Source organism: Ranitomeya imitator, chromosome 2 (genome assembly GCF_032444005.1).
Source record: "Ranitomeya imitator isolate aRanImi1 chromosome 2, aRanImi1.pri, whole genome shotgun sequence".
In the NCBI taxonomy this organism is placed as follows: domain Eukaryota; kingdom Metazoa; phylum Chordata; class Amphibia; order Anura; family Dendrobatidae; genus Ranitomeya; species Ranitomeya imitator.
The window spans coordinates 49,663,370-49,684,484 of record NC_091283.1 but is presented as its reverse complement, the minus strand read 5'-3'; the positions used below and the strand labels follow the sequence as shown (position 1 = coordinate 49,684,484).

General features: G+C 43.0%; 1 protein-coding gene across 2 annotated transcripts in view; it reads right to left on the bottom strand.

Moving 5' to 3' along the window:
- Positions 1–20,396, bottom strand: part of LOC138661778 (cytochrome P450 2G1-like) — a 33,214-nt gene extending 12,818 nt beyond the window's left edge. Inside the window, exons 1-8 of one of the 2 annotated variants that reach the window (XM_069746686.1) lie at positions 20,260–20,396; positions 19,756–20,120; positions 14,190–14,382; positions 4,307–4,469; positions 3,338–3,487; positions 1,911–2,071; positions 1,631–1,807; positions 679–820 (exon numbers count right to left, since the gene is read on the bottom strand). In XM_069746686.1, coding sequence (XP_069602787.1) covers positions 679–820; positions 1,631–1,807; positions 1,911–2,071; positions 3,338–3,487; positions 4,307–4,469; positions 14,190–14,382; positions 19,756–20,120; positions 20,260–20,358 — 1,450 coding nt within the window. In that variant the 5' untranslated portion in view covers positions 20,359–20,396. Of the gene's footprint in view, positions 1–678; positions 821–1,630; positions 1,808–1,910; positions 2,072–3,337; positions 3,488–4,306; positions 4,470–14,189; positions 14,383–18,211; positions 18,369–19,755; positions 20,121–20,259 lie in introns of those variants that run through there. The other variant, XM_069746688.1, reaches the window with a different exon arrangement.
- Positions 20,397–21,115: the final 719 nt, after the last annotated feature.

The following is a 21,115-nucleotide window of genomic DNA, read 5'->3' as shown; positions in this document are numbered from 1 at the left end:
CCATTGAAAATAAACTGATCACGAAGTGCCATCCTGCTGGGACCAATGGTTGGAAAGCTTTCAGTGTTTATTTTTCCAGAGGCTCAACCGAAGTGAAAATGGGCCTTACAAAATGCCCATTCCCATCAATGGGTAGGTTTTGTAGAGTAGAATAGAACAGGTCTTACATTACGAGAGATGCTCTTATTAGCCGCTCTCCTCTATGGCTAAAAGATGCAAGGGAGATTCTAAAGGGAACTCTTCTTGTTTGCTCCTAAATAGAGTTTATGAAGATAGGTTTTGGAAGTTTGACAAACCTCTGCAACGGCATCCATGTCTAAAATTACATTTAAGTTGAGCCATAGTATTAAAACTTCCTAAGATCTCCCTTTATGAAATCTGAGATCATCATAAAATTAATCATCTCGCTTCAGATTAGAGGATCATTTCCTTTTGAAAGACTATTCTAATTATAAAAACGTGGCTCTTTTCTTCCAAAAACAATGTGCTTGTCCACATTTTGTGTCTGGTATTGCAGCTCAGTCCCATTCACTTTCACCCAGCTGAGCTACAAAACCAGATATAACCAAAGAACAGGTGTGCCACGCTCTTTTTGTTGGAAAGCAACCATGTTTGTATAATCCTTGACAGTCCTTTTAGGTTTTACCAACCTTCTGATAAGAAAAGGGAAGCACTTACTTTCCACGTCTGGATATTTGAGCAAGTAGAGTAAACCATTCTTCAGGGTTGTGCTTGTCGTTTCTGTGCCAGCGAAAAAGAGGTCCATGACTGTGCCAAATAAGTTATCAAAGTGGAATTCAGTTTTTGGATTGCTCTTCTCCTGCAAAGTCACAAGAGTAGTTGTAAGTGTCTGTCGTAGACAGATTGGTTGGTTTATTTTGTGATGACTGATGAGCTATGCATTATCTATTTGTTTTTCCCAAAATAAATTAAAGCCATCACCTTTACCTGCTCTATTATCACAGTCCATTGACCTGTTTCTAAGCCCCGAACTACACCGGCATAAGTAAAAAAAAATCTGAAAAATTTCTGACATAGGGCACTGTCCGTTCCAATGAATGTCTTTTTTCGGCAACTCCTCAATTCCTTCACCTGTTGTCCTTTTGGCTTGGTTGATGTGGAAGATGCGTCCTACGTCAATCACAGATCGCCGTGAATCTTGCACGCTCTATACTCTGCCATAGTAAGGACAGATCAAAGTCCTGTACTGCACATGTGCTGGCACGACTTCACTTCCGGGTCAATAGGTACCAGCACAAGCACATAGAATCTTGCCCTGCACTTAGTATGGTAAATCATACAGTGCCTGCGCAGACTGGTGCCTCAATTGTGCAGGTACACGATTTATTGTAATCTGGGGATAACACAGGGTGCATCATCCACATCAATGAAACCAGGAGAATGTCAGTTGCAGGGATTGAGGAGGCGCGAAAATGAAGAAAAAAAAAAAAAAGACACCCATCGGCCTGGACCACACCCTATGCCAGAAGTATATAAGGTATTTTTTGGCACATGCAGGGGAATTCGAGGCTTAGAAACAGGTCAATGACTGTGGTAACAGTGTAGATAAAGGTGGTGTATTTTGTTTATACTGTGAAAACCTGAAGACTGCTTCCCTTTAATACGTCACCTCCTCCATCTTTATTAGGAAGCAGTCAATGAAATCCCGAGGACAATTTGGGTCAAGGGTCACTTTGTGATTTTCCAAAGATTCTGCAATAAAGTCTTTCAGTTTCTCCAGATTTGTAAATATCTTCTGGTGGGGTCCGGGAATAAAGCTGAGGGTCTTGGGAAAGATATTGAGAAGCTGAAAAAAAAAGAATGCAATAATTGATCATTTTGCAATCCCTTCTATATTAGGGCAGGTTCACCAAAGACTTTACTAAGAGTTACGTAAAATGTTAACTTACAATTCCCCAAGTGGAAGACATAAGTAAAATTAGTTCTTTTAGTAAAGTAAGAAGGGTCCTAAATTTGACATCTTCATAGTCAAAACGTTTTCCAAACACAACTGAGCAGATAACATTGGACACAGCCAAGGTCAGCAGATGTGTGGGGTCAAAGGCGGTGCCTGGAAGGACATGTTCAAATCTGTTAAATCAATTACAGATGTCACCTTTCTTGACTTTGCTCTTGACTCAACATACAGTGTGTAAAGTGAGAAGACCCGCTAAAAAAAACCCTTTAAAAAGTTTGTTTTTTTAACTCTGGCTATGCTCTATTCTGTTGCTCACGTCCTTAGTTTTGCTGATCAGATGTGGTTCTGTAGATCGGACACCCACCGATGGATAGGCGGCAGATTTTCATGTGTAAAATCCACGGTATAATACAGTACCTGCTAAATTAATGACATCTTAAAAATCTCTTCCACAAGTGAAAATTTTCCACACGAATAGACGTGCTATATGGATTTCAAGATCTGCAATTTATTGTGGTCTTCACTCTTGCAATTCATAAACTGAAACTCTCAAAAACCACAACAAAATCCACATGTTAAACTTGTGGATTTGCTGTGGAAGCAACACATTTAATCCATAGAGTGTGCATATATCAAGGGTTGGTCTCAAGATGTGCATTCAACAGCAAATACTTCACAGCCTCCTTCAGTTCCTTTACGCTTGAGTGACAGTTCTGGTGCAGTAGCTTCGTACTTTTGCTAAGCTTCTGCTTACTACTGTGACACATTTACAGTCTTTCTTAGGAGCTTGTTATGAAGTTTCCACTGTTATCATTATATTTGCACATAGACATAGCAGTCCCTTAGCACAAACTCGTGGCTCATGTGAGCAATAAAATGCAGAACTCCCCCCAGAAATAGCTAAATGTGTGGACTGATGCGTGTGATTTTTCAGGACTGATAACAGCAGCTCTGGCTCAGGAGTAGACAGGAAGAGGGAGATAAGCAGCTGTCTAAATGGTGTATAGAAATCAATGGACTGGAGAGAGGAGGCTGCAAACTCAAGAGTTAACACCCGAACATGCAATGCAACTACTGCACATTCTCAGCCAGGCTCTGTTGCATGATCTCCTTGGCAAGAAGCTGTAAACTATGTAAGATAAAAGCTCTCACAGCACGAGAATGATAGCAAATATAAAGAGTAAGTAAACTGCAAACTTCTTTTTTCATCCTGTCTAACTATTTCAATTTTATTGTATGAAAATGCATCTTTAATGTTCCAGGCAAAGATAAAATATGTAATAAACCATGGGATATACAGTGCTTTATTTATATTAATACATACAATTATAGCATAATTCTTCATTGCAAAACTGAAATAATGTAAGTCAAACTTCAACGCCTCATCGGCACATCTCCTCCTCCACTTTTTTGACTCACCTTCATTCTTCCCAATCTCTTCCGTTAAGTATCGCGCTTCTTCTTGTATACGTTCTTCAATGCTCCTTTTCCCCATTCCAAAATTTCTCAGGGTAGAAAGAGAAAATCTGCGTAACTGTTTCCATCTTTCACCATTGGTCAATATCATTCCTATGGTTAGAAGACAATAAACAGACTATACTTCTCAATATTAAGTAACCGCTACAACCATTTAGGGTTGCAACTATTTTAGCATGTTCAATGTTTGTCGGCTAGAATACAACATTTTGGTGCATATTTTTGGCTCAAATTAAGCCAAACCAATAAGTGGTGTTTAATTAGACTAGATAATCTGAAGCAGCACTAAATTTATAAAATGGCATAAATCGGATACATCTGGTGCATTTTAAGACTATCTAGTCCATGGGGGACATTATATTAGGACAACTTTTTATGGTGGTTCTGAACCTATAGCTCAGTGGAGTAAGGTGCAAAAACTTAAATTTGGAGAATATTTTGAGCAGCTTGCGCACCAGAAAATGCAATCTATGGTAGGTATAGGTTTCAGCTACAACATACATCATTTTTCTGATAGATTAGTTGAAACATTTAAAAAAAAAAAAACAGAAACAGCTCATCATTCGTAACAGCAGAGTTCCTTCTATGCCAAGAAGCCCCATGGTAGCTGGATAACAGGGTTTAAGGGGAAAAGTTTCACTTTATGGAGACTGCCAGACTGGTGTAAGGAGACTTTTAGGCCTTGCAATGCTCCTCTGAGAATTTAAATAGACTCCTCTGAATGAATATAAAAATATAGTTATATTTTCTCTGCTACTTTTATACACACTCATACACCAAATTGCCTGAGCGCAACCTAACTGAGAGCTGTAAGTTTTATTTTTTCATTCAAGCTTTTTTTTTTAAATTAAGCCACAATAGTATATAATATTTAGCCAAGGTCCATTTGTCGCTATGTAAGATGTGACTCACCATAATCTTTGAAGAGTAGATCTCCAACTTCTGAGGGTCCTCTAAAGCTGAACATATTCCCATTGTCTATCAAAGCTTCTTTCACACAATCATAGCCGATAAGGACCACTGCAGGTGCGCTGGACAGGTAGATGGTGAAAACCGGACCATAGGTCTCACTCAGCTGAAAGAGAAAATTATACATATATATTTTTTAAATATTGAATTTGTCCTGCTGTGTATCCGGCAACGTGTCCAGTGACCGCCACGCTGGCACAACAACAGACATTAACCTGCCTCCATTGCAGGCCTCGGCCTACACTCTGCTCCTCCTAGATTCCCTAGGCTCCAATACCGCCAGTTGGTGCTCGCAAGTGCTGGCTGCACAGAGCAAACACTCGCTCATGTGTCAGTGGGGTTCAGTAACGCCAGCTGTTCCCCTGCTGTGTAGCCGGCAACGTGTCCTGCGACCGCCACGCAGAAACAACAACAGACATTAAACTGCCTCCAGTGCAGTCTTCGGCCTACATTCTGTTCCTCCTGCTGTCCCTGGGCACTTACACCGCCAGTTCATGCTCGGAAGTGCTGTCTGCACAGTTAACAGCTGCTCCTCTGTTATTGGGGTTCAGTAACGTCAGCTGTTCCCCAGCTGTGTTTGCGGCAATGTGTCATGCGACCGCCACGCTGGCACAACATCAGATATTAAACTGCCTCCAGTGCAGGCTTCGGCCTACACTCTGCTCCTCATGCTGTCCCTGGGCACTTACACCACCAGTTGGTGCCCGGAAGTGCTGTCTGCACAGTCAACACTTGCTGCTGTGTTATTGGGGTTCAGCAACATCAGCTGTTCCCCAGCTGTGTGTACAGCAATGTGTCATGTGACCGCCACGCTGGCACAACATCAGATATTAAACTGCCTCCAGTGCAGGCTTTGGCCTACACTCTGCTCCTCCTGCTGTCCCTGGGCACTTACACCGCCAGTTGGTGCCCAGAAGTGCTGTCTGCACAGTTAACAGCTGCTCCTCTGTTAATGGGGTTCAGTAACGTCAGCTGATCCCCAGCTGTGTGTGCGGCAATTATTACAGTCAGTTTCTAGCAATGACCCTGGGCTCCAACACCGCCAGTTGCTGCTCAGAAGTGTCTTTGGCAAGGGTACTCCCTCCTGCCCACCCTCGTTCCAGCACACCAGCTGTTTCCGGGTAGTGTCAAGGTCACTTAGACTCCAAAACATTGTCCTGTCATGTTGCGGCTGGGTTAGCCGACTCCATGGTGCCTGCAGTTTAGGTGCTTCCTATGTGGGCTGCGGGAAGTGGCAATCAAGGCTGGTTCAGTAGTGCCAATAGGACAAGCTCCCCTGTAGGACTGTGGTTTTCCAGTAACTGCGGCCGGCTCGCGGCCTAGCTATTGTGTCTTTTCCTGTGGACCTTCTGCTGCCTATCTGAGTTCCAGCACTGTTAGCTGGTTCTTGGGAAGACAATCTTGACTAGGTCCCCTGGTTCCAGCACCGTCAGCTGGTTCCGGGCTGAGCCTTTGGCTTAGGTGCCTCCTTCTGGGTGTCCGAGTTCCACCAACATCAATTGGTCCTTGGTAGTGCTTTCTTGCACGGGTACCTCCTGCTAAGTAACCGGGTTCCAGTAATGCCAGCTGGTCCTCGGTAGTTCCATTGGCTTTTGTACCTTCGACTAGCCATCCAGGTTCCAGTACCGTCAGCTGGTTCTCGGCAGGGTCTTTTGCTCTTGTACCTTCTGCACCCCATCCTGGTTCCAATACCATCAGCTGGTTCCGGGAAGAGCCTTTGGCTTAGGTGCCTCCTTCTGGGTGTCCGAGTTCCACCAACGTCAGGTGGTACTTGGTAGTGCTTTCTGGCACGGGTACCTCCTGCTTAGTAACCGGGTTCCAGTAACGTCAGCTGGTCCTCAGAAGTTCCATTGGCTCTTGTACCTTCGGCTAGCCATCCGGGTTCCAGTACCGTCAGCTGGTTCTTCGCAGGGTCTTTTGCTCTTGTACCTTCTGCTACATTTCCAAGTTCAAGACCCTAAAGATGACGACCCTGAAGACCAAGAACCAGAAGAACAAGAAGCTGCAGAACAAAGAGCAGAAGAACATTAAGCATAAGACTAAAAATCAGAGCAAAATATATTATCTAAATTATAAGCAGAAGAAGACTAAGGCTGGTTTCACATTTGCGTTTAAAAATGCAGCGTTTTAATCGCAAACGCATTTGGTGAAAAAACGCATTTTTAGATGCATGCGTTTTTGCATGTTTTAATACAAACGCGGCGTTTTGATGCGTTTACATGCGTTTTTTCCTGCGTTTGCGTTTTTGAAACGCATGATGAGAAGTGTGTGACAGCTGCCAATCATCAAAATCAACAAGAAAACCCACTATAAACAGAAATAGCTAGGGTTAGGATCCCTAGTAACCCTAGGGATCCTAACCCTAACCCTAACCCTATCACTAACCCTAACCCAAACCCTAACCCTAAGGGATCCTAACCCTAACCCAAACCCTAACCCTAAGGGATCCTTACCCTAACCATAACCCCAAGGGATCCTAACCCTAACCCAAACCCTAACCCTAACCCTAGGGGATCCTAACCCTAACCCTAACCCTAAGGGATCCTAACCCTAACCCTAACGGATCCTAACCCTAAGGGATCCTAACCCTAAGGGATCCTAAACCTAACCCTAACCCTAATGAATCCTAACCCTAACCCTAAGGGATCCTAACCCTAACCCTAATGGATCCTAACCCTAACCCTAACCCTAAGGGATCCTAACCCTAACCCTTAAGGTTAGGGCTAGGATCCCTTAGGGTTAGGGTTGGGGGTTGGCTTATCAGTATGTATTCTTGTTTTTTACTATTAAAACGCATGCAAACGCAAGTGCTTAAAAACGCATGCGCATAGACAGCAATACGTTTTTTTCCGCAAAAAAACACATGCGTTTTTTGCAGCAAAAAAACACCACTAGAAATTACTAGATGTTGCATTTCTGCAACACAATGCATGCATATAAATGACGCATGTGGTGGCAAAACGCATGCAAAAAAACACATGCATTTTTAATGTTAAGTATAGGAAAAAAATGCATGCTTTTTTTGCGCTAAAACGCAGCGGCAAAAAACGCAAATGTGAAATCAGCCTAAGCAGTGTATGGGGGTGAGTGCGTTCCTCCTCGTGGTGCCCCTGGAAAAAAAACCTGCTGCTGCAGGCCAAACTGAACGCGGACAAATCCTGTTGTAAATCTTTTGTGACAGGCAGAACAGAAGGTGTAATCTTCAAACTTTTATGGATAACCACTACAGGAATGCCTGCCACAAATAAGAATATGATAAAGAAGAAGAATATGAAGAAGATGAAGAAGTAGAATATGAAGAAGAATAATAGTTGAATAAAAAGAATATGAAGAATGTAAAAAAAAGAATAATAAGAAGAAGGCGAAGAAGAAGATGAATAAGGTGAAGGAGAAGTTGATGAAAAAGATGCTGCTGCTGAGGATGATGAAGTAGAAAGTGTGGTAGAAGTAAAAAAGAAGGTGAAGAGCATGGAAGTAGTGAAACATAAATATCTGAGAAAATATAAAAAATCTTAACATAGTCAATATCTAGGTAACGCCGAACGTCTTAAAAAAAAATTAATTCCTGCTCTTCCATTTGATTGGGCTAAACCTCTATGCCTCTAATGTCTCCTCCACCTCCCCCGATACATTCTACGTTATTCTTAGTTGTTTTCTTTCATGTGGAATTAACCACAAGGAAAGAAAGGGTTTATTTTAATTCCGAAATTTTTGTCCCATTGACTTGCATTGGTATCGGGTATCGGTATCGGCGATATCCGATATTTTGTCGATATCGGCCGATCCAAACTAATACCGATCCTTCCAAATATCGGAAGGTATTGCTCAACACTAGTGATGAGTGAACATACTCTGATATGATTTTGTAATGCCTGCTGCAGTGCAGTAGCACACAACCTCCACCAGGGGGTGCGGGTGAAGGAAAACAGGTAGACTCACAGTGAAATTAAAGAGCAGCAGGCAGGAGCCACTAGGTGGTGAAAGACTAGTCAGACAAAGCCGGGTCAGCAACAGAGTGGGAATGAAGTACCAGAGGTCACAGCAATACATGTGGTCAGAAAGAAGCCAAAGAAGTCTGAGCCGAATGGGAGCAGGAAATCCAGAAATGCAAGACAGTCAAACAGGTCAGAGAACCAGCCGGGTCAAATACCAAGGGTTCACAATACGGAGAGAGAGTACAACAATGAGCAAAGTTACAGGGGAACACAGGAACCGGACCTAGGCAAGTGGGCAGAGGAGAAATCTGGATATAACGGGGTCAGCTTCTCATGCCAGAGACAGGAACTATAACTGACGCTGCTTGCAGGTAACAACAGACTGAAATAGCGAGGCAGATCCCAAAAAAAGGCAAGGAAGATTAACCCCTGCATGACCATCCCAGGGAGAAAATAATTAGAAACAAACCCCAGACTGGATCATTACAGATGTTATCTGAGCATGCTCATGCACTAACTGAGTGCCTTCGGCGTGCTGGAAAAATATGTTCGAGTCCCCACAGCTGTTTGACAGCCCCAATACATGCAGCCGCGGGGACCCGTACATATTATTCCAGCACGCCAAAGACACTCGGTCAGCACCCGGACTAGAGACTCTCATCTGAGAAAGCTGGGCCAATTATGCAAATGACACTCTGATCAAATTCTGATTAGCGTTTGAGCATAATGGGATCTGATTTTCTTCGATGAGGAAAAGGTGGATAAAAAAAATATCTCCATTGTGCCAGTGCACAGAAATCAGACTCCACTCAGATGTCATCCAAGTGCAGTCTGATTTTTTTTCCACGCACTCATTGTGTGACATGGCTGAGTGCGATCCAAATATCAGATCAAGCTGTTGGATCCGAGGCTGTCCGATGAAAAAGAATCGGACATGTGCAAGGATCCAAAGACTAACATTGCTCAGAGTGAAATATGATGTGTTGTCGGATCGCACTCGGACCAAAGATACGGTCATCTGCAGGAACCCTAAAGAGAAGTTAACAGCTAATAAATGCTGCTTGTGGTTTGGGCACCATGTATCAGGCACTGGTTGTATGTTTGACTTTGAAACACTGCGACGATTCAGAAAAAAGTATACTTTGAAATCGCTGGTGACCAAGCTGCGAGGGACACTAGCCAAAAAGACCGGTTCCTGGCCCCTTTTCCCTGCCCATTAACCTGGAGTGACAGGTGTGTCCCCATTTCCATGTATAGGGAGAGACCTGCCGGTCACTGGCAACATGCTTGGAGAAGCCGCCGTGGACCGGCCTGTCGGACTAGTCTCTTGTCCCTTGCATCTTGGTCCCCAGCGGCCTTTAAAGTATGTTTTTCTTAGAAATGCCGCAGTATTTCATTGTCAAACATACCTAGCTGAGATCATACATCCAGTGCCTGATACCTGCTACCTGTGGATCGGGAAGCAGGTATCAGCTGTCAGGTTCACTTTAAATGCACTAACATATGTTAGGAAAGGTTTACACATTTATGTGGCTATGAAAATGACATGTATTATAAGTTTATTCTATGTATATATTTACTTAAAATGCCATATCTGAAAAGAGTAAATGATTGATTATTTTGATTTCCAGGAGGAGTTCCAGAAGAACACCCCAATGCAGAGTGCTCAGATAGGATACTGAAGAACAGGCGTTATATAGGGAATATTGACTTGGACTAAATGCATTCTGTATATTTTTTGTATTATGAAAAGGTATACAATTTTTCACTGCATAGAGTGGGGAAAATAAATATTTGATACGCTGTAGTTTTTCCACCTACAAAGAATAGGTAATTTTTATCATAGGTACACGTCAACTGTGAGAGACAGAATCTAAAAATAAAAACTAGAAAATCACATTTAATGATTTTTATATGAATTATTAATATATATGCAGCGCCCCAGAGACCTGGTCGTTGCAGTATGACGCTCTGCCACTAAGGGGAGTGATGGTACGTCTGATGGCACTGAAGGAGTTCTCCTGACCAGGTATCACCAGCACACATTACACTTCACACTCCGGCCACTAGGGGGAGAAAAAGGCTTTATTTATTAGGCCACTCCTCACACTGGTAAAACTAGGGGTTGGATAGGAAGTTAGTCAGAAGCTGACTGGATTTTGTTCAGGCAACATCCCGTGGCAGGGGGTGTTGCGGGGGAAGATTCAGGGGGGTCCCTGTCAGGCGTGGGAACCTCGCAGGCACCTAGCGACAAGGTTAGAACGTTACGAAGCCGCGCCTGTGCTATCTGCGGTGGCATCCAAAGAAAGGACACGAAGCGAAGGATATTGTGGACAGTGAGAAACGAGATCAAAGCACAAAGGAGAGCCAGTAGGAGTCGTGCCCGGAGAACAGCAACTTCCTACTGAGGCGCGTAGCCGGTGCCCGGAACACCAAGGAAGTAACTGACTTTATGCCTTACTTCAAATACCGGAGGACAGTTAATTATAGGTTGGCTGTCTACCTTACATCACCTAAGCAGACATAGGGGGCAACGCGTGGAGAGGGGCATCTCTAGGGTTCCGGAAGAGCTCCGAGCCTTCCCGTCAAACGGGTGCGTCCTAGCCATAACAAACCTGGGGGACGGAGAATAGAAAGAACTAGAAAGAACTGGAACGATTGAGAACAGAAGTTGTGAGGACTATCCCGAATGCTCAGCAGGGTAGCACTACAACACACAGGCGCTAGTGGTAGGCACTGATTTCCACCTGCAAAGGGAACTCTGGATGTGTCTTCGGACCGGCCGGTCTCAGACAGCCCTGTTAATCGTACTCTGGATTGAGGATCCTGAAGTCTTCAGTAAAGAGGTAAAGAGACTGCAACCTTGTGTCCTTGTTATTGACTGCACCTCACACCATCACCATCTACATTATTGGGAAGCCCTGGAGACATACTTCGCCTGTGGGAAGGTATACCATCTAGCTGCCATCACATCACCCCAGTGGACCCCAAGCAGCGTCGGTCACCCTGACCGAACACCACAGGTGGCGTCACGAAACCTTGACAAACTACCATCACCCCTTTTATTGGATGCCCCTTAGCAGGGTCACGGACTGTGTCCAGCCACCGTGACAACCCCAGAACTGAGACAGAGAGGACCGGTACCGAGTAACCTGTGGCCCTGTATCTGGGGGCACTCCATATAATTCCTATTTTTAAGATTTCTGTGTAATAAAAAGTAATGAGACCTCTGGAGAACTAGTGAAGGATGTGCCATTAATGAGGAGAGACTGCCATCTGCTGGTCAGTCGAAATCAAGTGGAACCAAAATGTGCTGGAAGATTTGCAGGGGGAATGACCTTGTGTGCTGGATCGGATCAGGTGACCCTCAGGAAGGACTTCCCTGATATAAAAGCCATGGAAGAGTGCAGGGCAGACGTGCTCCACAGACCCCACTGAGACCTGTCACGCTGAAGTTTGAGGCGCCAGGTGCCGGTCACCACCTCGCAAGGTCTGGAACCCCCAGAAGATATTCTCAAGTACAGCTTACACTGGTCAGAGCCGGAATCTGTGCCCTGCACTAGTCAAGCATATAAGGCCCGACTACGCCAGTCAAAAGCTGAGGCCCATTCCTCTCTGCCCTGAGCCTGAGAGATTTCTGCCGATGGGAGAGGCGGGCCTGCTATTGTGGAGGAACAGTGCGAGTGAGAAGGGCCGTCACTTCCAGCTATCACCTATGGCACTGGAAGTCGACTGGGATTAGGAGTGCAGGTTTTAAGGGGGATGATTGGTGCATGGGAGGCTCAATGGGCTTTAATAGACTATGTCAAAAAAAGACTTATGGCTTACCGGGAAATCCAAGTGACACACGCTAGGGCCAGAGCTTTGAGTGAGAACTCTGGGTGTGACTCCCAAAACTGAGCGCACCACTTTTGTGAAAAGGACACTAACGTTAAGTAGTGAAAGACTTTCTTGTTCTAAACCTGTTCTTATTCTTTCTACTGTTAAATCTACTAACACTATTTGTTTAAAAGTTAATGGTGTATAAAAATGGCATCATATCAACCCCTGCCCGTTTCCACCTTGTGATCTCTGCTCGTTGCATCCAGACACCTGCATTACATCTGCTTGGTGTCATTTTAGAGGAAGCTCCATTATTTACTTACAGTGTAGGCAAATCTGTCCTGCCGGGTCCTGACCCTGGAAACATACCCTACCAGCTGCTTGTGGAGGTGGGCTCCGACCAAGGTGGTTGATCTGTTGAACGCCACTGTCAGTCTGTGAAAGCATCATTGACAATATGTCGGCAGTGGGGGGCACGTCATTCTATGTGCCATTAGGCACGTCTATGATGTGATTGTGGGCGCCGATGGGCTGCCATGATGGATGAGGGTCTGCTGAAGACCCATGTGCCCGTCATGACAGTACTCCTGTGAAAGCCAGCCCATGGCTGGTATTCATAGGAGTCCATTATTTTTGCTATATACAGCGATGCTATGCCATTGTCTGATCGCTCGTCCTATACATGGCAATCACAGCTTCTAATTCCCTAAGGGGACTAACAAATACAGTGAAAAGTAAAACAGAAAAAGTTTTTTTTTTTTAAATGAAATAGATAAAATACAAAAGTTTATATCATCCCTTCTTTTTCACCCATTAAAAATTATTTAAAAGTAAAAAACACATATTTGGTATCGCTGCATTTGTAAAAGTCTGAACTATCAAAATATAAAATAAATTAATCTAATGTGTAAACAAGACACTGTTACAACACAAAAAATTGCAATAAGGAAGAAATCAAGAGATCATATCTACCCCTAAATATCAATAAAAGTGTCTCCGCGGTGTTGGATGTTTTGGTCTCCCCGAGGCCAATCATCTGTGCCTTTATAAATATCAATAAAAGTCATCGGTTCAGAGCGCAAGAAAACAAACAAACCCTCACACAGCTTCATTGCCCGAAGATAGAAAACTTTAGAGCTGTTGGAAAATGGCGACAGAAGCAATTTTTATTATACAAATTCCTGCATTTTTTTAAAATACTTAGAGAAGCCCCAAACCTATGCATGAATAATATCTCTATAATTGTACTGGTGAATCATATTGCCAGGTAATTTTTTACCAAAAAATGAACATTTTGTATATAAAAAAAAAAACTAGCAAGAAAACAATTGTGAAATTTCGCTAATTTTTGCATTTCGCTACACTTGGATTTTTTTCTAGTGCATCACATTATAAAACGAATGGAGTCATTAAAATTACAACTCATCCCACATAAAACAAACCCTCTCACTGGTATATCGTCCAAAAAAAGAAAAATGTTATGGCTCTTGGAATAATGGGAGGAAAAATGAAAGTGTGAAAACGAAAAATCTCCCGATTTGTTAAGGGGTTATAAGAATTTTAAAGAAATTGATCAATTACTTACTTGTACAGTCGTTGTAGTAGAGTTTTTGTAAGCCAAGGGTCATATGGTCATATTCTCCACATCTGAGGAAAATGGTCCAATTATGCTAATCACATTTTGATCAGAGTGTGATCCAATTTTCTCAAATTCAAATGCAAATTGTACATAGTGATTTTTTTTTCTCAGACCGAGGGAGAAAAATAGAAAAATTGGACATTCGCACGGCCCCTTGGAATAACACAAGGACTAGTCACGAGGGAATGTGTTATCCAAGCATGCTCGGGCACTAACCGAGTGCTCGAAAATTATCCTCTTGGCCACATATTTTGCGGCTGTTTCTTAGGCAAGGCGTGGGGACTCGAGCATATTTTTTCGAGCACGTCGAAGACACTCGGCTAGCACCCAAGCATGTTCCTCTTCACTAATGATGATGTGTGCTATCCCTTAAAAACCACGGATAGCACTCGGCCGAGTTATACCGTCGTCTGCACGAGTCCCAACTCACCTTCATCAGAGACTGTGGCATTTCCTTAGTGCTCACATGCAGCAAGGTGCCCAGTAAGGGCAGCGGCGGTGGTCCGGGGGGCATATTTTTCCGCTTAAGATTTCTCCTCCATGCGAAGAAATACAGGACGAGGCTGAGCAAGACGGCGAACAGGAGAGTCCCGGATACTCCCAGCTCCATTGTAGCCTGTAATCTGAGCACAGGGAGAGGCACTTATATACAGTATTACAGACAATGTATACAGGAGCGCATTATGCAATCTGCGACCTTTAAACTTTCCTGTCCACTGTTCAAGATTTACACGAGGATATCCGCAGACGAGAGATTTACACTGCTCCTTTAAAGGACATGGAATAGTAATCTGTATGTAGCCGAGTCATATGCTTGGCTTATAATATTATAAGCTCATCGGAGTAATAAAATGAAGGGTATGTCAAGAGCTCTGATGGGATTTCTCTTCTAAAAGAATAAAAACTGGGCCCTATTCATTAATTGAGATTTTTCTTAACTCATTTTTCTATTGTCTTTTGATATTTCCTGACTTTTTTGTTTTCAGCACCAATTTGATCAAAATAGTTTTGATGCTAAATTTTTATTTTTTTCTCCTAACTTGTGTTGCACGTTCCACTAAATGTCTGAGAATGTGCACCAAATCTAGGGAGGAACTGGAGAAAGTTTCAAAGGCCGGGGTCACGCATGCGAGTGCAAGGCGAGAAACTCACGCAAGTCTCTCGCGTCAATACCCGGCACTGCCGCCGGCACTCGGGGCCGGAGCGTTCAGCTGTGTAGAAATACATGCAGCCGCAAACTCCGGTCATGACTGCCGGCGGCAGCGCCGGGTATTGACGCGAGAGACTTGCGTGAGTTTCTCGCATTGCACTCGCAAGTGTGACCCCGGCGAAATGATGAATCAGGCAAAGAGGTCTGGAAATCTTAAACGCCTCCCTACAGTGGCGAATGTAAAAAAAACAAACGTATAGATGCATAAAAAAGTGGTTTTGAAAAAGACACAAATCGAAAGACGAACTTGATGCAAGCAAAGCAAAAAGGTGCTAAAAAAAAAATTGGGGGTCTTACATTACAATCTCTCCAGCCATTTTTTCTCTGCCAGAAACAAAAGCACTCTATTAAAATTACAAAAAGAAAATGCATGAACAAAAGACTGGTTGCACATTCTAAAATAGGAATCATTATTAGGCTCTGTTCACAACTTGCGTTTTTGCGTTTTTTATGCCAATTTTCAGCTGTGTCTTCCAATACCGGCAAAGCCTATGAGATTTCAGAAATCTCAAGCACACACATTGGTTTTATTTTCCTGACTGATTTGGAAAACTGCTGCATTTTTGCAAACTGCAACATGTCACTTATTTTCAGCACTTTTTAATTGTATTCGCAGCGTTTTTTTTCACACACAGGAAACAATGAGTAAGGCCGGCGTCACACTCAGCGTATGAAAATACGATCTGTTATTTATGGCCGTAATATGCAGAAAAGTCCCCAAAATAGTGGTCCATATCTCCTCCGTAGGCAGGGTGTGTCAGCGTATTTTGCACATGGCATCCTCCGTATGTAATCCGTATGGCATCCGTACTGCGAGATTCTCTCGCAGGCTTGCAATACGGACATACAATGGATCCATGGGCTCAAATAATCGCAAAAACATACATACTGTATATATATTTCAGAATATTTTCCCAGGCTCGAGTTCATATGAGGACATCCAGCAGAGGGCGCATCACCGCAACTCGAGGTAACTACAGGTCATTCACCTACATTCCATTCATTGGCCGGGTTTTTACAGGCAGGGGCGGCTGCAAAAGCAGGCTTCGGCTTGTAAAATTAGTTAACCCTTTCAGATGGATTTACAGCGTGGGACGAGACTGATTGTCGGAAGGTATGGAATATTGTTGTTTGTTTTGTTTACATTTGTTTCAGGTGACAAGGGTCTTCAGGTGGATTACCAGTATAATAAAATATTACAACAACCTGTGTGTTTATTTCATTAAAATACTTTGTAATAATGTGTGTGTTTTTTTAACCATTTCATTCTATTGGATTAATAATGAATAGGTGTCATAATTGACACCTCTCCAATATTAATCTGGCTTAATGTCACCTTACAATAGCAAGATGACATTAACCATTCATTACCCCTTATCCCACCACTACACGGGAATGGGAAGAGAGTGGCCAAGTGCCATAATAGGTGCATCTTCCAGATGTGCCTTTTCTGGGGTGGCTGGGGGCAGATGTTTCTAGCCAGGGGGGGGGGCAATAACCATGGACCCTCTCCAGGCTATTAATATCTGCCCTCAGTCACTGGCTTTACTACTCTGGCAGAGAAAATTGTGCGGGAGCCCACGCCAATTTTTTCCACGATTTAACCCTTAAATTTAATAGCTAGAGCGCCAAAATTTTGCACATACGCACTACTAACATCAGTAGTGTGGAATATGCAAAAAAATGGGGATGTGAGATGGTTTACTGTATGTAACCATGTCTCATATCATGTCGGGTTTAGGAAGGAGATAGCAAAAGCCGGCAATTGAATTACCGGCTTTCTGCTATATCGCGCTGGATGAAATATTAATATATGTACATATATGTGTCTACTGACATATATATATATATATATATATATATATACCCCTATACTATGTGTAGACATTTATTCTATGTATTCTAATAAAACTTGTCAGTGTGATTTTACTGTACACCGCACTGAATTGCCGGCTTTTCTATAGAACACCGCTGCGTATTTCTCGCAAGTCACACTGCTGGTCCGTGTGTAATCCGTAATTTTCTCACCCCATAGACTTTCATTGGTGATTTTTTTTTTGCACAATACGGTGACAAACGCAGCATGCTGCGATTTTCTACGTGTGAAAACTGTCACCACGCTCACTGGAAACACTGATTTGTGAAGGACGTCTATGGCGGTCTGCTTACTATTACTTTTTGATACGTTTTTGACTCGGCCGGGTACTGCATATTCGCCCCCTATTGATTTGAATAGGGGGTGAAGGTGCCATATCCAGCTACATATGGGATAGCTGACGCACCACTACAATATGCAGATATATAGAGGGGGTGCAAGACTGATGGCTAATAATGCAAACTGACAAAAGCACAAGAAACAAGAGCCATCAAAATATCTGCACACCACCAAAGTTATGATAAAAATAATATAAGCTTTATTGGGAACATAATTAAAAACATCTAAAATCACACATAACCTCCGTGCAGATGCCCCTGTGAACACTGTATGCCAAAATATACATAGATATATAAACGTATGAAATCTTACAGACGTGTCCCTGCCCTCTGCACTTAATATTATTAATATAACTATATATAGTCAAAATTTGGAATGAACACGCTGTATACAACCATATAACAACAAATATGCACACAGTCAAGTATAATACAAGCCACACAGCATGCAAATAGCATGCAACACCCCACCACAATATGAAGACACAAAAGAGAATAGTAAAACCAAAAACACTCAGTTTGAAAAAATGTTGCAGTAATCCGCAAGTGCTAGTAAAAGATGTAAAAAACAGGGTATTTGGTTGATACGTTTTTTTGCAAAAAATGTATACTAAGCTGCTCTACCAATCTTTGATACGTTTTTTGCAAAAAATGTATACTAAGCTGCTCTACCAATCTTTGATACGTTTTTTGCAAAAAATGTATACTAAGCTGCTCTACCAATCTTTGAAACCTATGGACCCAGAGGAGCAGATTAAATAAACTGCCCTAGATATCCAAAGAAAGGGACAGGGGAAGATGTCCAAATATATACCCTGAAATACCCTGCATAGTCTGATCCTAGGAGTGGTCAAAAGGTGAAGATAGTGCTGGAGAAAGCACCATAGGATAAATCCTGCTGCAGGAGGCTGTGGGGCTGAATAGTCACAGGGCAAATGCGACCGGAGGAGAAGCCCAACGCGTGTCGCTGTTCTAGGACAGCTTCGTCAGGGGAAGTAGTGCAAATACCCCCAATAGCGCTTAAATACCTTATAATCAATTGTGTGGTCAGGTCCGGTGTGTGGCTGGCAGAACACGGGGGCCGGAAAACCGGAAGTGACTCACCAGGAAAAAGGGAAAATTAAAGTGTCCTGAATAACACACTGAGCTTGTGCCAATGGAAGTCAAAACAGCCGAATGGATACAGGCAAAAAGCCTGAAGAAACGTAAGTGTTTATGACAGCGCAGCTCCCGGGAGCAGATGTGGTGACAGTCATGCGATGCATGACTGTCAGCACATCTATGGGCACAAGAAAGGAAGCATACTTGTACAGTCCATAGAGAGAGGCAGCAAGTACACAGCAAGGAAGAGAAAGCAGAACCAATCCTATAAGATTAATATAGAACCAGAAGATTAAATCCTGAAAAAAGATTTTATGATTATGTACATATATATACCAATAAATAAGCACATATATGAGTCATAGTGTTATAACATGAAATAAATATATACATGTATTCCGGTGTGCAGACTTCATTAGAACATACAGTACATAGAAGACAGAATTAAATACCATCAAACTATGCTGAATCAGATTAATTCATCAATATATATACAGCACCTTCACAATACATATGGATAAAACTTCCATGATATGATATTACACAGGATTACAGGCGGATACTTCAATTGTCCTGTTATGTAGTATATGGTCCAATGGGGAAGGAGAAGAATTAGATCCCTCTCCCTTCCCCCCATATAATGTTCCATTTAGGTCCAGAGTCTTTTCCTCTTCTCCGAAGTTTTGTAAATGAAAAAACATATAAATTCTCCTCCAGACCTCCATATCACAACCAGAGGGAGTCGATGCCACTCAATATGCTGTTCGGGAAATGCATAACTCTATTCCAAACGTCCACCACCACCGCAGAAATCCTGAAGAAGAATAGCCGAGTTATCCCAAAAAACCTGTAAAAAGGAGGTCCTCGTTAATTCCATGGGGCGCCATAGAGTGGAGCTGGTAGATCCAACGGGATTCTACCTGTAGCAATTTCTTATGCAGTGTGCCACCCCTATCGGAGGTCCTCAGATGTTCCAAACCAATAACTCAAGTATTGGTATAACTCCCAGCATGATGAGTCAAGTAATGAGCCGCCACCGTATTAAGGGTCTTACCTTTACGTCTATCAGCCACCGCTGTATTGATCGTGGAAAAATGTCCCTGAATCCTCCGGCGCAGCTCCTGTGTGGTCTGGCCTACATAGACACGAGGGCAAGTACATATGATGGCATAGATAACATTAGATGTTTTGCAATTAATGTAGGACTTTAATCTATGTGGCGTCTGATCTGTTGGGTTAATAAAGGAATCTCGCGTGGGGTACATACCGTGCAATTCCCGCACGGAAAAGAACCTTTCAGGACAATACCACGATTCAATTTATGAGTGGGCCTAGAATAATGGCTCCTCGTAAGTATGTCCCTAAAATTGGGAGCCCTTTTTGCGGTCACTAAGGGTCGTGGGCTGATCACCTGCGCTGTTTGCGTGTCAGCAGTCAGGATTCTCCAGTGATTGTTCAGGATGTCCCTTACCTGGTTCCACTGAGTATGGTATCCGGTAATGAAGCACACAAATTTGTCCGTTTCCTTCTTTGTAGGGACCAGTAAGGTGTCCTGTGTCTGTATTTTTGCTCTCTGATAGGCCCGAGAGATACATTTCTTGGGGTAATTCCTCCTCCTAAATCTCTCCGTAAGATCATGGGCTTCCCTACGAAAATCCTCGTCATCGGTACAATTTCGTCGTGCCCTGAGGAATTGTCCCCTCGGAATGCCATCCCTCGTATGTTTTGGATGGAAGCTACGATACTCCAACAGACTATTAACCGCTGTGGGCTTGCGATAAAGACAAGTAGATAATTTGCCATTCTGACATTTAACCTCAAGATCCAGAAATTGCACTGCAACAGAAGAAAACTGGTGAGTCAAAAAAATATTAAAAGGATTATGGTTGAGGACGTCCAGAAATTCCAGACATTCCTCAATAGAGCCTGACCAAATAAAGAAAATGTCGTCTATGAATCGCGACCAATGCCGTACCTTATTGATGAAGAAATTGGAGACATAGACGACAGTGTGCTCCCACCACCCTAAAAAAAGGTTTGCAAAAGCTGGGGCGCAGCGCGCTCCCATTGCCATGCCTGATGTTTGAATATAGAAGGTTCTGTCAAATAAGAAAAAATTGTGTCTCAAAACAAAATCTAATAAATCAATAATGAAGGAGTCATGCATTCTGTCAGAATTGGTTTGTTGATCGAGGAAAAACATGATTGCCTGTAGGCCATCATCGTGACTGATATTCGAATAAAGGGATTCCACGTCACAGGTAACCATAATCTCCCCTGATGATAAATCCAACCCTTTGTATATGCTGATAAAGTGTGAGGAGTCCCTAATGTGAGAAGGCAATTTAAGCACAAATGGCTGTAGAAAAAAATCAATGTAAATACACGCCTTCTCACACAGACTCCCAATACTAGACACGATAGGTCGGCCTGGGGGTTTATTCAAATCTTTGTGAACCTTGGGTAGCATATAGAACATAGATGTAGTTGGTTCCTCTACCCAAATAATGTCCCGTTCCTGAACACTGATAACCCCCAGTTCAAAAGCCCTATCCAAGAGAGCTCTCAATTTCGTAGAGAATACCCCCATAGGATTGGAGGGGAGTCTTCGATAAAAATGCTGGTTACCAAGTTTTCTACTTGCTTCCTCGAGATACAAGCTATGGGGCCACAGGACAACATTACCCCCCTTGTCCGCCTCCCTGATCAAGAATTCTTTATTTGACCGTAGGTCAGATAGAGCCCGTCGTTCCTGAGTAGTCAAATTAGGCATGAGGCCTATCCTAGGGGGGAGTGCTTCAATATCCTGTTTGACCATCTCGAAGAAGATT